General features: G+C 45.9%; 1 protein-coding gene across 1 annotated transcript in view; it reads right to left on the minus strand.

The window, feature by feature from the left end:
• Positions 1-319: 319 nt before the first annotated feature.
• The window catches only part of BTBD18 (BTB domain containing 18), a 48,182-nt gene continuing 35,036 nt past the window's right edge, over positions 320-13,465 (minus strand). Inside the window, exons 2-3 of the mRNA XM_044295707.1 lie at positions 10,869-11,000; positions 320-4,556 (exon numbers count right to left, since the gene is read on the minus strand). Of these exons, the coding sequence (XP_044151642.1) occupies positions 1,786-4,556; positions 10,869-10,983 (2,886 nt within the window). The 5' untranslated portion in view covers positions 10,984-11,000 and the 3' untranslated portion in view covers positions 320-1,785. The remainder of the gene's footprint in view (positions 4,557-10,868; positions 11,001-13,465) is intronic.

The following is a 13,465-nucleotide window of genomic DNA, read 5'->3' on the forward strand; positions in this document are numbered from 1 at the left end:
GGGTCTGACACCTGGCACCCCCGCCGATCAGCTGGTTGAAGAGAAGGCCACGCTCCGTGTAAGCGCAGCCTTCCCTTCCTTGTTTGCCTGCTCTCCATCGACATTGCAACGGTGAGCAGTGTAATTACAAGACGCCGTCCCATTCACTTCTATGGGGCAGCTCCTTCCTATTCAAGTATATAAGAACGAGCCGCCCCATTGAAGGGAATAGGACGGCTTGTAATTACACTGCTCACCGCTGCAATGTCGACGGCGCAACGGTAAACAAGGAAGGGAAGGCAGCGCTGGCACAGGTGTTGGGTCCCTGCCGATCTGATATTGATGATCTATCCTGAGGACAGGTCATCAATATTAAAATCCCGGAAGTCCCCTTTAAAGAGGTTCTCTGGGCTTTAATGGAAACCTTCCTCTGTGCCAATCTGTGGAGAACACAGTTTGTTCAATACTTACCCCTCCGTAGCGCTGCTGGTGCCGCCATCTCTGCCGCGCCCAACACTGCCGGCTGCTCAGGTCCCGAGTCTTCCTGTTCAGCTGCATATACCGTATACTCAGGAACACATCGCGACCTGGGCAGAAGAACACCTGCCAGCGCAGCAGCGAAGACAGCATCATCAGCAGCACTACAGAGGGGTATTATGCAGACTATCCTCCCTCCACATAAGGGCACGCAGGAAGATTTGAACTAAATATCATAAATCAAAAACGGAAAAATGGCCATTGCTTGCTAGATAATTACGTAGAACCTTAAAGAGGGTTTCCAGGTGTTTAACATTGCTAACCTGTACTCAGGATAGGTCATCAGTATCTAATTAATGGGGGCCCGACACCTGGCACCCTCTCTGATCAGCTGTTTGAAGGGGTCACGCTGCTCCAGTGAATGCTGTTGCCTCCTCGTAACATTACAAGCACAGCGCCGTCCATTGGATAGTGGCTGTGCTTGGTATTGCAGCTCGGCGCCATTCATTGCAACTGAGCTGACGTGACGACTGGCCCATATGCCGGGGTGCCTGTAAGTCAGACTGATCAGATATTGATGACTATCCTTAAAATAGGTCATCAATGTTAAACACCCAGAAAACCTCTTGAACCTTACCTGTCTAACATACCTACCTACCTATCACTCCAAATAACTATAACATGCATCAATAAGTGATTATGTGTAACATCACTTCAGTAAATCTACATCTAATGTGTATCTCCACCTTCGAGTGCCACCGAGCATATGTAACCATTCACACTTGGACTAGTCTTCATTAGAAGCTTGCCCCACACAATTTCTTACAGTCAGTTCTTCCCTACTGTGGATTTTTCTATAGTGGCCGACATATAAATGAATGAGGTCAGCAGAGCAAACTCTGTGCAAACACTGAGCCAACAAAGGATGCTGGGAGATTTCAGCTCTGAAGCCAGCAGAACCGAGGGCTATAATAACTCTGTAACTTAAGGATCCGTTTTTTTTCCTTTTCTCCTGACGGATCACCAAGAACAGAAAAATTAACGGTGACGTGAACTTGCCCTTAGCAGTAGATGAGAGCGTACATTGCCATTTCAAACACTGGTCCAATGATCTTGTCATGGGTATCAGCAGTTGGACTCGCACTGACCTAAGGTCTAGCGCTTACTGTGGTGATATGTAATGTTATGTTGATGGCTGGGATACCACTATGTGGAGCACACACGAAATGCCAAGAATACTGATGCATTTATCACTGCGAACTGTAAAAAAGGGGAACAATCACTTTATGTGCCACACAGGCTTTAGTTTAGAGGCTTTTGCTCCTAGTCTTATTCCAGTACGTCAATTTCCATGTCTGATTCTGAGGACAAGTCGGGCCACAAATGTTCCTCCATAAACATGGGTGGACTGTATACACCCACATCTACGTCTGGGGACATAGGTGTAGTGAAATGTATTATCTGTTCAACTTGTTCCTCCAACTCTTTGAAGTGTTCTTTCCCCTTACTAGGGCATGTAACATTTAAAGGCTTGACTTCCCAGCTGAGGGCATCACTGGTCCTCTTTATGTTCACTTTCTCCTCTTCGGAGTCGATGTAGCATCTTTTTTGAAATTCGTCTAGACTCTTGTCGTGGTCTACAATTCCATCTCTTTCAGATTTACAGTATGTATTTGAAAAAATCTCACGGACTACAATTCTATTTGTTTCACATTCACAGTAGGCACTTGATGGCACACCCTCTGGGTTTACAGTTCCACGTCTTTCAGATTCATGGTAGGTACCTGATGTTAAAGCAACTTGGCCTACAGTTCTACTCGGTTCATATTCATAGTTTGTGCTTGATGTTAAACATTTATGGTCTACAATTTCAACTCTTTTGGATTTACAGGATGTACTTAATACATTCTCTTGGTCTACAGCTCCATTTCTTTCAGATTTACAGTGGGCACTTGATGGTAGACCCTCTTGGTTCCCAGTTCCACTTGTTTCAGATTCAGAGTAGGTGCTGGTCATCAAACCATCCTGGTCTAAAGTTCTACTTGTGTCAGATTCACAGTGGGTACTTGATGGTAGACCCTCTTGGTTTCCACTTCCAATTGTTTCAGATTTATCGTAGGTTCTGGTCATTAAACCATCGTGAACTACAGCTCCACTTGTCTCAGATTCACAGTTGGTACTTGATGGTGGACCCTCATGGTCTACAATTCTATTTGATTCAGATCCACAGTGGGCACTTGATGTAAATCCCTTGTGGGCCACAGTTCCAGTATTCATCTCTATTATTGGACCTGACCAGGACTCTTTTATACTTTTGAAGACTGTATGGGGCACAGAATAGTTTCCATTCTCATCGTTTACTGGTGAATCAGTAATTTCACTGCTAACGATCGGCGCTTCATTAGCACGTCCATCTTTAATCAACGCATTTTTGTCTTCTGTTCTCAATTGACCTACTTTCAATCCCACTAAATGTCCAGCATGTTCACCTGAAAGTTGGTCCTTTAATTCCGCTGTGTGTTTCAGATGATGCCCATGGTGATGACTACGTGGCTTGTCACATTGCCCTAATAACTTATGGTCATCTAACATGTCCTCTGACTTATCTGAAATGTCGATATTACTGCACGTCACATCTGGACATTTGAATTTCAAAAACTCTCCGCAAAAAGCAATTTCCTTGTTTTTTCTGTCCAATTTTATTCTTTTTAACAATCCTGTTTTTGATTTTGTGTGGGGTCTTATTTGTTGGCCTGAAAAACATTCTCCCTCTTGGTCAAGCATTACTTCGGAGTTGCTTTTGCTTCGCTTCGGAGGTATTGTCCTACATCTCTTCAGCAAGTTCTCCTGTGTGTCTTGAAGATTCTCCGATAATGCGTGGCTTCTTAGCATAGTCTCTGGCAATTCTTCAACTCTCTGCGCATCCTCTGGCAATACCACAATGCTCTGTGCTTCTTCTGACAATCCCCCAGTGCTCTGCGCATCCTCTGGCAATGCCACAATGCTCTGTGCTTCTTCTGACAATCCCCCAGTGCTCTGCGCATCCTCTGGCAATGCCACAATGCTCTGTGCTTCTTCTGACAATCCCCCAGTGCTCAGTGCATCTTTCCCAATATTCTGCATATCGTCCAGCAATTCTTCGCTGCTCTGGATATTCTTCAGAAATTCCCCAATACTCTGCACATCTTCTGGTGATTCCTTGATGCTCGGCACATTGTCGTGCAAGCCAGAAACATTCACCGTTTCCTCTGATAGGTCCTGGCTACCGGGGATATAATCCAACAAACCCTTTAGTTCAGATTCCATTAAGTCAAGGCTTTCTGCAATTGGTGAATTCTGGTTGCTAATGAAATCTTGCACGAAATCCTGACTAATTAAGGCATTCTCTGTTAAATCCTGACTGTTTGCAATATCATTTATAGAGTTGTGGATAGGTGGGGCATCCTCTTGTGAATTCTGCGTACCATGTACATACTGCAACAAATCATGGCTGGTTGGTACATTCTCTAGGTAACCATGATCGCCTGCAAAATCCTCCACTGAACTGCAACTGCTTAAAACATTCTCCAAGCAACCCAGGTCGCTCGACCCAATCTCTGACACCCCGCAGCTGCTTGTCTCCGTGTCCTGTGTGTTTTCATTACCTTGCATGCTTACATTGTCTACATCATTGTCTATTTTGTTTTGGCTGTTTCTTGTTGGCTTCATCGGAATATGAGTGCCTGAACATTTGGTTCCTTGGTTTTCAGCCTTTGCATATGGAGTACGAGTTTTGGTTCCAAGACAACTCCTATTTAGTCTTCTCCCAGAGTCAGTCCTTACTAACCTTCCTCTTTCCAGCTTCAAGAGCTCCACTTCTGGGATTTGTAACTTGTGTGCTGCTTGGAGAACACTGCCGACATCTCCTGGTGCAACCTTCAGCTCTGCGGTGTACATGTACTGGACAAGAGGAAATAGGTGAATGCTTTTTAATCCATGAATCTTTAACACACGTCTGGTGGAATCAGAAACTTCTGATATTTCAGTAGGAGACGTGAGCAGGTCAGCCAAATATGGGCTGCATGCTGCAATGACACAAGAGTGGACATCGATGCCCTCACCTAAAACAAAAGAGAAAAAGAACATGTAAAAATAACTACATTAAAATGGACCTAACGCATTTTATACCTACTTAGTATAGATACAAAAATAAATATGTTCAGCTAACGTGGGGAGAAGAGGTGGTGGAAAAGGGGGTAAATCTTAAAACATTTTGCCTATAACGTTCTAGAGCAGGGTCTCAAACACGCGGCCAGGAGTCGCATGCGTCCCTTGAGGCAATTAACTGCACTCTGCGAGTCGCCACTGAGAGGTTGGCAATTTACGACGCGCCATGGGAGCCTATGGCCTCCATCTCCACCATTCAGCCTCATAGGCAGCAGGCCGTTAGGCCTGAAGCAACAGACCTCCTTCGCCGGATCTCAGGAGGTGCAATGACATGGTCACTAACACCTGCATTCTGATGCAGGTGTTCATAATCATGTCATGGTCTGACTGAGACCCGCCTCAGAGGGTCACTGTGATGTCATCAAGACCACTGGCGATGGGACGTGCAAATTAGGCCGCAGGTTGGAAGGAGCCTGTGGCCTGCATCGCAGATGGCGGCAGGGAACGAGAGACAGGAGAGTATGCTTATATATATATATTGGCATTACTGGGAGCACTATGTGGGCATTGATACAGACTGGAACACTACAGGGGGGGATTATAATTCAGGGGGCACTACGGGGGGGACTAATACAGACGGGATACACAAATAATAATTTGGTGCAAGGCCGCACCTTACTTATAGAAAGGTTGGTGCACGGCGGCACCTTAAATAACCAGTGGTCCTACCGTTTTTAGGCCAGGGTCCTCTGGTCACTGTCGATGTTCAGATAGCATTCGGTTTGCTACGAAATAAAGCAATTAGGGCTGGGCGGGGGTATTAGTGCATTAGAGGTACCTAGACAGCCCTAGTATATGGGTGCTATCTCGGCCCTAGCATCCTATCCACGGAGCACCCGTTCTAATAAGAACGACCCCGTCCGGAACCTTGCCCTTTTTGCTACTTGGCCCTATTGTGCCCTAGTGTAGCTAATCCCTACATGCATGTTTCGTAAAAACTCGTCAGGGGCATATAGGCACACATAAGGGGGCAATACAATGTAATAACATATAGTGTTGGTCTTGGTTTAGTAATCAACACAGTTATACTTGGCAATAATTGACACAATTGATACCTGGGAGCGGTAACCTTTAATCCAGGCTCCGCTTATGTATCAGGGCGCCGTTCTTGCCTCATGATATGGAGGCAGTGTTGAGAGGGTAGCCTTTTTGCGGTCAGATCCTTCTCCTGAAGCGCCGCAGTGTGTCCGGAGGCCGCGATGTAGCCTACTTGCCGGACACCGGGCGCTTCTATTTAAACATCATTTGGCCTCAGGAGGAGGCTTGGAGCGCAGCGTGATGACGTCAGTAAAATACTCGACGTGCTCACGCATGCGCTGACAGTGTGGGAGATGGACACTGTTGCGTCTCAGACGGAGGCTTGGAGCGCAGCACGTTGACGTCAGCGGGCCTGCCGACACTGCCGCGCATGCGCTGTCTATGCTGAAAATGAGCAGCACGTATACTGGCGTAGTTAGAAAGAACTACGTCATTCCTCCTGGCCTGGAATTAAGTCATCGGCCCGGGACAGATACTTTCCAGCGGCCAGTGTTTTGTAGGTTGCCTGGTAACCGGGACGCTGTATGGCAACCATTATAGTAGCACCGTCTATAGCAAGTGCGGTGTATCTAAAATATCCTTGCGAGATAAAAAATAACCTTTTTATTAGAAAAGTAAACAAAGGCCAACAAGGATGCTAATTACTGCCCTGGATCCTGGAAAGGATTATCTTAATACATGTAGGAATTGCTGATTAAATACTGCGGCCCATGCATACGTGTCTGGACCAAACCGACCAGAAGACCTTTATTTTAACTATACTGCAACAAATGCCACTTTTAGATACACCACACTTGCTATAGACGGTGCTACTATAATGGTTGCCATACAGCGTCCCGGTTACCAGGCAACCTACAAAACACTGGCCGCTGGAAAGTATCTGTCCCGGGCCGATGACTTAATTCCAGGCCAGGAGGAATGACGTAGTTCTTTCTAACTACGCCAGTATACGTGCTGCTCATTTTCAGCATAGACAGCGCATGCGTGAGCACGTCGAGTATTTTACTGACGTCATCACGCTGCGCTCCAAGCCTCCTCCTGAGGCCAAATGATGTTTAAATAGAAGCGCCCGGTGTCCGGCAAGTAGGCTACATCACGGCCTCCGGACACACTGCGGCGCTTCAGGAGAAGGATCTGACTGCAAAAAGGCTACCCTCTCAACACTGCCTCCATATCATGAGGCAAGAACGGCGCCCTGATACATAAGCGGAGCCTGGATTAAAGGTTACCGCTCCCAGGTATCAATTGTGTCAATTATTGCCAAGTATAACTGTGTTGATTACTAAACCAAGACCAACACTATACGTTATTACATTGTATTGCCCCTTTATGCCATTGCCTATATGCCCCTGACGAGTTTTTACGAAACATGCATGTAGGGATTAGCTACACTAGGGCACAATAGGGCCAAGTAGCAAAAAGGGCAAGGTTCCGGACGGGGTCGTTCTTATTAGAACGGGTGCTCCGTGGATAGGATGCTAGGGCCGAGATAGCACCCATATACTAGGGCTGTCTAGGTACCGCTAATGCACTAATACCCCCGCCCAGCCCTAATTGCTTTATTTCGTAGCAAACCGAATGCTATCTGAACATCGACAGTGACCAGAGGACCCTGGCCTAAAAACGGTAGGACCACTGGTTATTTAAGGTGCCGCCGTGCACCAACCTTTCTATAAGTAAGGTGCGGCCTTGCACCAAATTATTATTTGTGTATCCCGTGTGTTATCATCACTTATTTTATATCTAAACTAAATACATAGGGACCGTATTCTATATATCACTATTAAAAGTTAAATTTTAACTACAAATCACCACTCCTATTCTTTGTACTAACATATAGCTCCTCCTAGCTTTAGGGGACTAATACAGACTGAAGCACTACAGGGGGGATTATAATATATGGAGCACTACAGGGGGGCATTATACACATACTGGCACTATAGGAGGGCATTATAACTACAGGGGTCAGAGGGAATAATAAACTTGGGATACTATAGGGGGTTTATTACCATTGTGGGCTCTAAAGGGGTGCCTTACAGAGGGTCTTGTTACTGCTTGAAACACTATAAGGGGCACTATTTCTACTGGGGTCACAATGGTGGCAATAATACAACTTGGGCTACTGTGGCATTATTCGGGCATTATTATTGGGCAAAATATAGAAGGCATTGCTATTAATGGGGGCACTCTTGGGAAGCAGTATTGCTACTGGGGGGCTATTACTACTAAGGGCAGTATGGGAGCACTATTACTATGGCGGGGACTATCTGTATGGCACTTTTGTTTTCGCAGTATAGTGTTTGGAGGCATTGGGTAGCACAGTGGGCACAATACTGGGGGTAGCAGTAGAATAAGTTTGGGAAACCAAGAGGGGGAGGATGAAGGGAAAGTCAGGAATCTAAGACGTCTTTATGCCAAACTTCTGCCTGTTTCCCGACTACGTGTATTGCACCAGCGTCTCTGACCATGGTAGGTTAGCAGCCAACCACACTGGGGATATTCCAATAATTGGCAGCATGGCGGCTCCCCTGCAGCGAAGTCTAGATCCCTGTACATGGGTTAAATGCTGGAAATCAGGGGATTGCCAGGATAATGCCAACTAGGCAAGTCAAACCAGTTGGTTATCACAATGGGTCCATACTCACTGCCCATAAACAATGGTTATGTGAACAGAAAAATAAAAAGGTTATAACTTTTGGAAGGCAGGGAGTAAAAGGAAGAGGTTAATAATAATAATTTTAGGAAAGTCTTTCCAAAACAGCCTTTATGCAAAACTGTGATACATTACCGCATGTAAAAACAATGGTTTAGGTTGAATCCAATACATAAAATAATGGAGTACATGGACAAAACATTGTAAGAAGTGATGAGCGAATCGACTTCGGATGAAACATCCGAAGTCGATTTGCATAAAACGTCATAGTCGATTTGCATAAAACTTTGTTTGAATACTGTACGGAGCGAATACCGTACGGAGCGATCGCTCCGTATAGTATTAGAATGTATTGGCTCAGATGAGCCGAAGTTATTACTTTGCGAAGTCTTGCAAGACTTCGGGGAATAACTTCAAAAATGTATTTCTACTGTTAAAAACCTTTTCCTGAACTCGGGTTCGGTTCCAAGTCGATTCGCTCATCCCTAATTGTAAGGTATAACAAAATCTGAAACATATAACATTAGATGGGAGAAGGAGTAAAAGGGCTGGAGAAATAACTGGATAGAAGAAGAAGAGAGAAAGAGTAAGGGACAAGGTAGAACAGAAAGTAGACACGTGAAGAAGGATCATTCTTTTATTTCAGCACCATTCCACCGGACACAAGAGAGATAGGTCATTTATATAATCTTGGGTAAATTGGTGATCGTAAGGATTGAGGGAGGTCTGTTTCTTTACATCGGCAGACTTTCATATAAACGGTGGAGACACCAATATCATTGAAATTATTTTTATTCTTTGTGTTTTGTTTTGATCCTGCATCACTAGGGTTGTTACTACTCTCCGGAATTGCTGGTTATCTGACTTTTACCTTATTTGACCTTAACCTCATGATTTTGCTGAAGGTGTTTTCTCCTGGTCTTGACACGGTTTGGTATTGGACTCAAGTTGGGGGCCGGTTTTTAGTGCAGATATCACAGCTGACTAAGGCTACATTCACACGTCAGTATTTTTCTATAATCCAAATTTCGGTCCGTTTTTTGCGGATCCGTTGTTCCTGAAAATGTTTCCGTATGTCATCCGTTTTTTGCGGATCCGCAAAAAACGGAAACATGTATACATTCAATAATCAAATAAAGTTGTTTGGATTTCTTTGAAAAAAATTTGAAAAAAATAAAATAAAATTTGCTATGTGTTTCCAGGAACGGATTCCGCAAAAAACGGAAGACATACGGAATGACATCCGAATGTCTTCCATTTTTTGCGGATCCATTGACTTTGTATTGTACCAGGATCCGAATTTTGCGGAAAAGAATAGGACATGTTTTATATTTAAACGGACATGCGGAACGGAACAACGGAAACGGACAGCACACATTGTGCTGTCCGATTTTTTCCAGGACCCATTGAAAATGAATGGGTCCAGATCTGGTCCTGATCTGTTCCGCAAAAAACTGAACAGACCAGGAAAGAAAAAACTGACGTGTGAATGGACCCTAAAGGGGGCGAGCGGTTGCTCTAACCTGTAATATCTCAGGCTGTGTAGCGGTGCTAACTGCCATACGACCAGAGATACAGGCTTTAGAAATCAGATCAGGAATGAGACATGCAGGCATATGCAGCTCTCACTGGGACTTGCTTCTAACAGCTACAGCAGGGATCAGCAACCTCTGTAGTTTCACAACAGCTGGAGTGCTGCCGACGGTTGCTGATCCCTGAGCTACACTATGTTTCGGAAAGGACTGCAGCTAGCACATCGACCTCTTAGACTGTTACCTGATATCTCCAGCTGCTATACAGCCTGAGATCCTGTCATCAGTAGCAAAGACGTAGGAGACATGTTCTTGGCTACCTATGTCCTATCCTGCAAGGGCATATGAATAGGGATGAGGGAACCTGAACTTTACAGGTTCGGCATTCGGGCAGTGGAGGAATCCCGTTATGGATTCCGTTACAACGGAATTCCATGATGGAATGCCTTCAAGAGGCATTCCATTTTAATCCATCATAATAGAAGTCTACGACCAAGTATAACGAAACCGTCTGGTTTCCGTTATGCAGGATGAAAAACAAAGTCATACATGCATGTCAACAATGCTAGGCCAGTCAATGGCCTCACCGGTGAACTATGTAGCTCAGCAGTCACGTCTGAGGCCACTGACTGACCGGCGGCGCTGAGGAACATGCACATTGTGGACCAGAAACAAAGGGGAAGGAGCTGCACTGCAAGGCCCGGGACGACCAGACCACTTCAGAGCTGGAACAATGCTTTGAGAAACCAGAAGGGCATGCTTTAAGACGTGCTCCTGTCTCATGTTCACTTCACGGATGTCACCACTAAACAGAAGCTAACTCAAAAGCAGAGGCACGGCGCGTGCATTATTACTACTTTATTGCTGGGCTACCTGAATAATTTACAAGAATCAAAATTTGTATTTTAACACCAGCACATTCTGATAGTGAGACTACATTTAGGGTGTATTTTACAGTAGATAAAATGTTCAGAGTTTCTCACCGTCTCCCTGCAGAGTGACATCACAGAACAGTCCCGCCTGTTGTTGCTGTTGTAGCTGAATAAGCAAAGTTCTTAAAAGGCGAGGGTTGTAGTAGGTGAGCCGCAGACCAGCCATGGTTCCATCAGCTGAAACTAAATGAAAAAACACATGAAATACACACGTATGAAATAACTACATAGACATAATAATACGGCATTTATTAGGCTCTGTTCGCACCAGCATCAGTTTCAAGAATCGACCCAGCCAAGATACTGTGCTGGGAGGGTTGCAATGCTGACCATTTGACCTAAGGGCCCATTCACACGATCATATAGAGCAAATAAAATAAAAAAATCTATTTACCTCTCCTGCTCCGGACGCCGCCGCTCCTAGGATCCAACTCTCTTCTTCCTCCTGCTGTTGGCTGCGCTGTGACTCGACGTGCACAGCGTGAGGTCACAGAGCGCCCCCAAGCTGTGCGCAGTCACTGGTCCTCCGGCACTAATGAGCGCTTTCACAATGGAAGTGCTTATTAGTATTCGCCCCATAAGACACACTGATGTTTTTTCCCCCACTTCGGGGGAAAAAAGGGCGTCTTAGGGGCGAAAAATATGGTAGGTGCAAAAACAGTCTAATATTTACTCCACTCCACGGCTGGCTTATATTTAGGGTACTTTCACACTAGCGGCAGGACACATCCGACAGGCTGTTCACTCTGTCGGATCCGTCCTGCCGCTATTTCGCCGTGCCGCCGCCGGAGCTCCGGCGCAGCACGTCAGTGCACGATGAGAGGCCGCCGGACTAAAAAGTCGGACATGCAGTACTTTTAGTCCGGCGGCCTCTCGCTGTGCTGCGCCAGAGCTCCGCCCGTCCCCATTATAGTCAATGGGACGGAGCGGCGGTCTGGCAAAATAGCGGCAGGACGGATCTCGACAGGGTGAACAGCCTGTCGGATCCGTCCTGCCGCTAGTGTGAAAGTAGCCTTATTCGAAAGTTGTATTCGACAATTATTATTCTTAGTTTTTTCTTCATGAGCATGAAAAACGCAAACAATGTGGATACAATCTGGACAGAAAAAACGCACACACTGAACGCAGTTGCAGAAAAAAAGGGATTGCGCTTGTGTGCAAGATAGATATGAGATAGATGCAGTACATCGACAGATAAAAGAACATCATCGTAACTGAACAGAACGGAGCGCTCCAAAATGCATTCTGTTCCGTTCTCATACCGGAGAGCAAACCGCAGCAGGCTGTGGTTTTCTATATGTCATGGGATGCGGAGCAAGACGGATCCGTCCTGACACACAATGCAAGTCAATGGGGACGGATCCGTTTTCTCTGAAACTATAGAAAACTGATCTGTCCCCCGTTGACTTTCAATGGAGTTCATGACGGATCCGTCTTGGGTATGTTACAGATAATACAACCGGATCCGTTCATGACGGATGCAGATGACTGTATTATCGGTAACGGAAGCGTTTTTGCTGAAACCTGCCGGATCCAGCAAAAACGCTAGTGTGAAAGTACCCTAAACATCAAGCAGGCTCCCAATGCAAAGGGGTCCACGCACTGATCTGTACATTTTTGGTGCGGTCTTGAAAGCTGAGCAGCAAGAACCCTTGGCCAGGTTTTCGGCACTGAATCCGCGCTCACACCTGTGCCCAAATCCCTCCAACTGAACGTATCCGCATGTTACTTCTTGAAGCAGATTTTTTTGTGGATTTCATACAAGTTAGTAGGGAAGCAGAAAAACCTCAACCAGAAACGGTTCTAAAAACGCCCCCAAAATTGACCTGTTTTCAGCTACTTATCTGCCACTGATTTTCCTGCTGTGGATTTTGCCACGGAAACATACCCCCAGTCTGCCGGGGTATCCCGGTGAAGACGTAGGGGTCACTCTGGAGGGTGTTGGGGGGGGGGGGGATAGAGGGGGTGACTGGAGACTCAGACAGGAGGAAGAGGACTGCAGACAGAGAAGCGGCAGCCACACATGGCAGCTCAGCAGTGTGGACTGCAAAGGACGGAGATGTGTGCAGGACCCCCACACTGCCCCCCACAGCGCTATGGAAGGGGACAGATGGAAGCACAAAGATACATGGCCTGTTTCATAAAAGCAAGTTTTACGTCCGGATGTGATGCGTGCAGTGAACACATTGCATCCGGACTGATTCCTGACTTATTCATTTCAGTGGCTCTGCGCACGTTTTTCACGCATCATCGTCTCTACGTTCAGGTAACATCGCAGCATCTATGTTGTGTGTTTTTCATGCAGCCCTGGCCCCATAGAAATGAATGGGACCAGCATGAAAAACGGAAGGCATCCAGATGCAATGAGGCGCATTTACCAAAGTGTTTGCGCCTGTTTTTAATCGGAAAAAGCAGTTTTAACAGTCTAATCTTATTAGTTGCATTTATTACTGAAATTGTGCCCGTTTTGAAGGCTTTTACACCTTGATCGACTATTTTTACGTTTTATAACAAATAGAGGTTATGGTCGGCACTTGGGCTTGTGTACGTGCACATGGAGGGGATGCGTTCAGTGGCGTACACACAATCCATGGGGCCCCGGTGCGAAACTGATCTATGGGGCCCCCTCCCCGTCGCCCCCCCCAACC

The sequence above is a fragment of the Bufo gargarizans genome, chromosome 5, assembly GCF_014858855.1.
Source record: "Bufo gargarizans isolate SCDJY-AF-19 chromosome 5, ASM1485885v1, whole genome shotgun sequence".
NCBI lineage: Eukaryota > Metazoa > Chordata > Amphibia > Anura > Bufonidae > Bufo > Bufo gargarizans.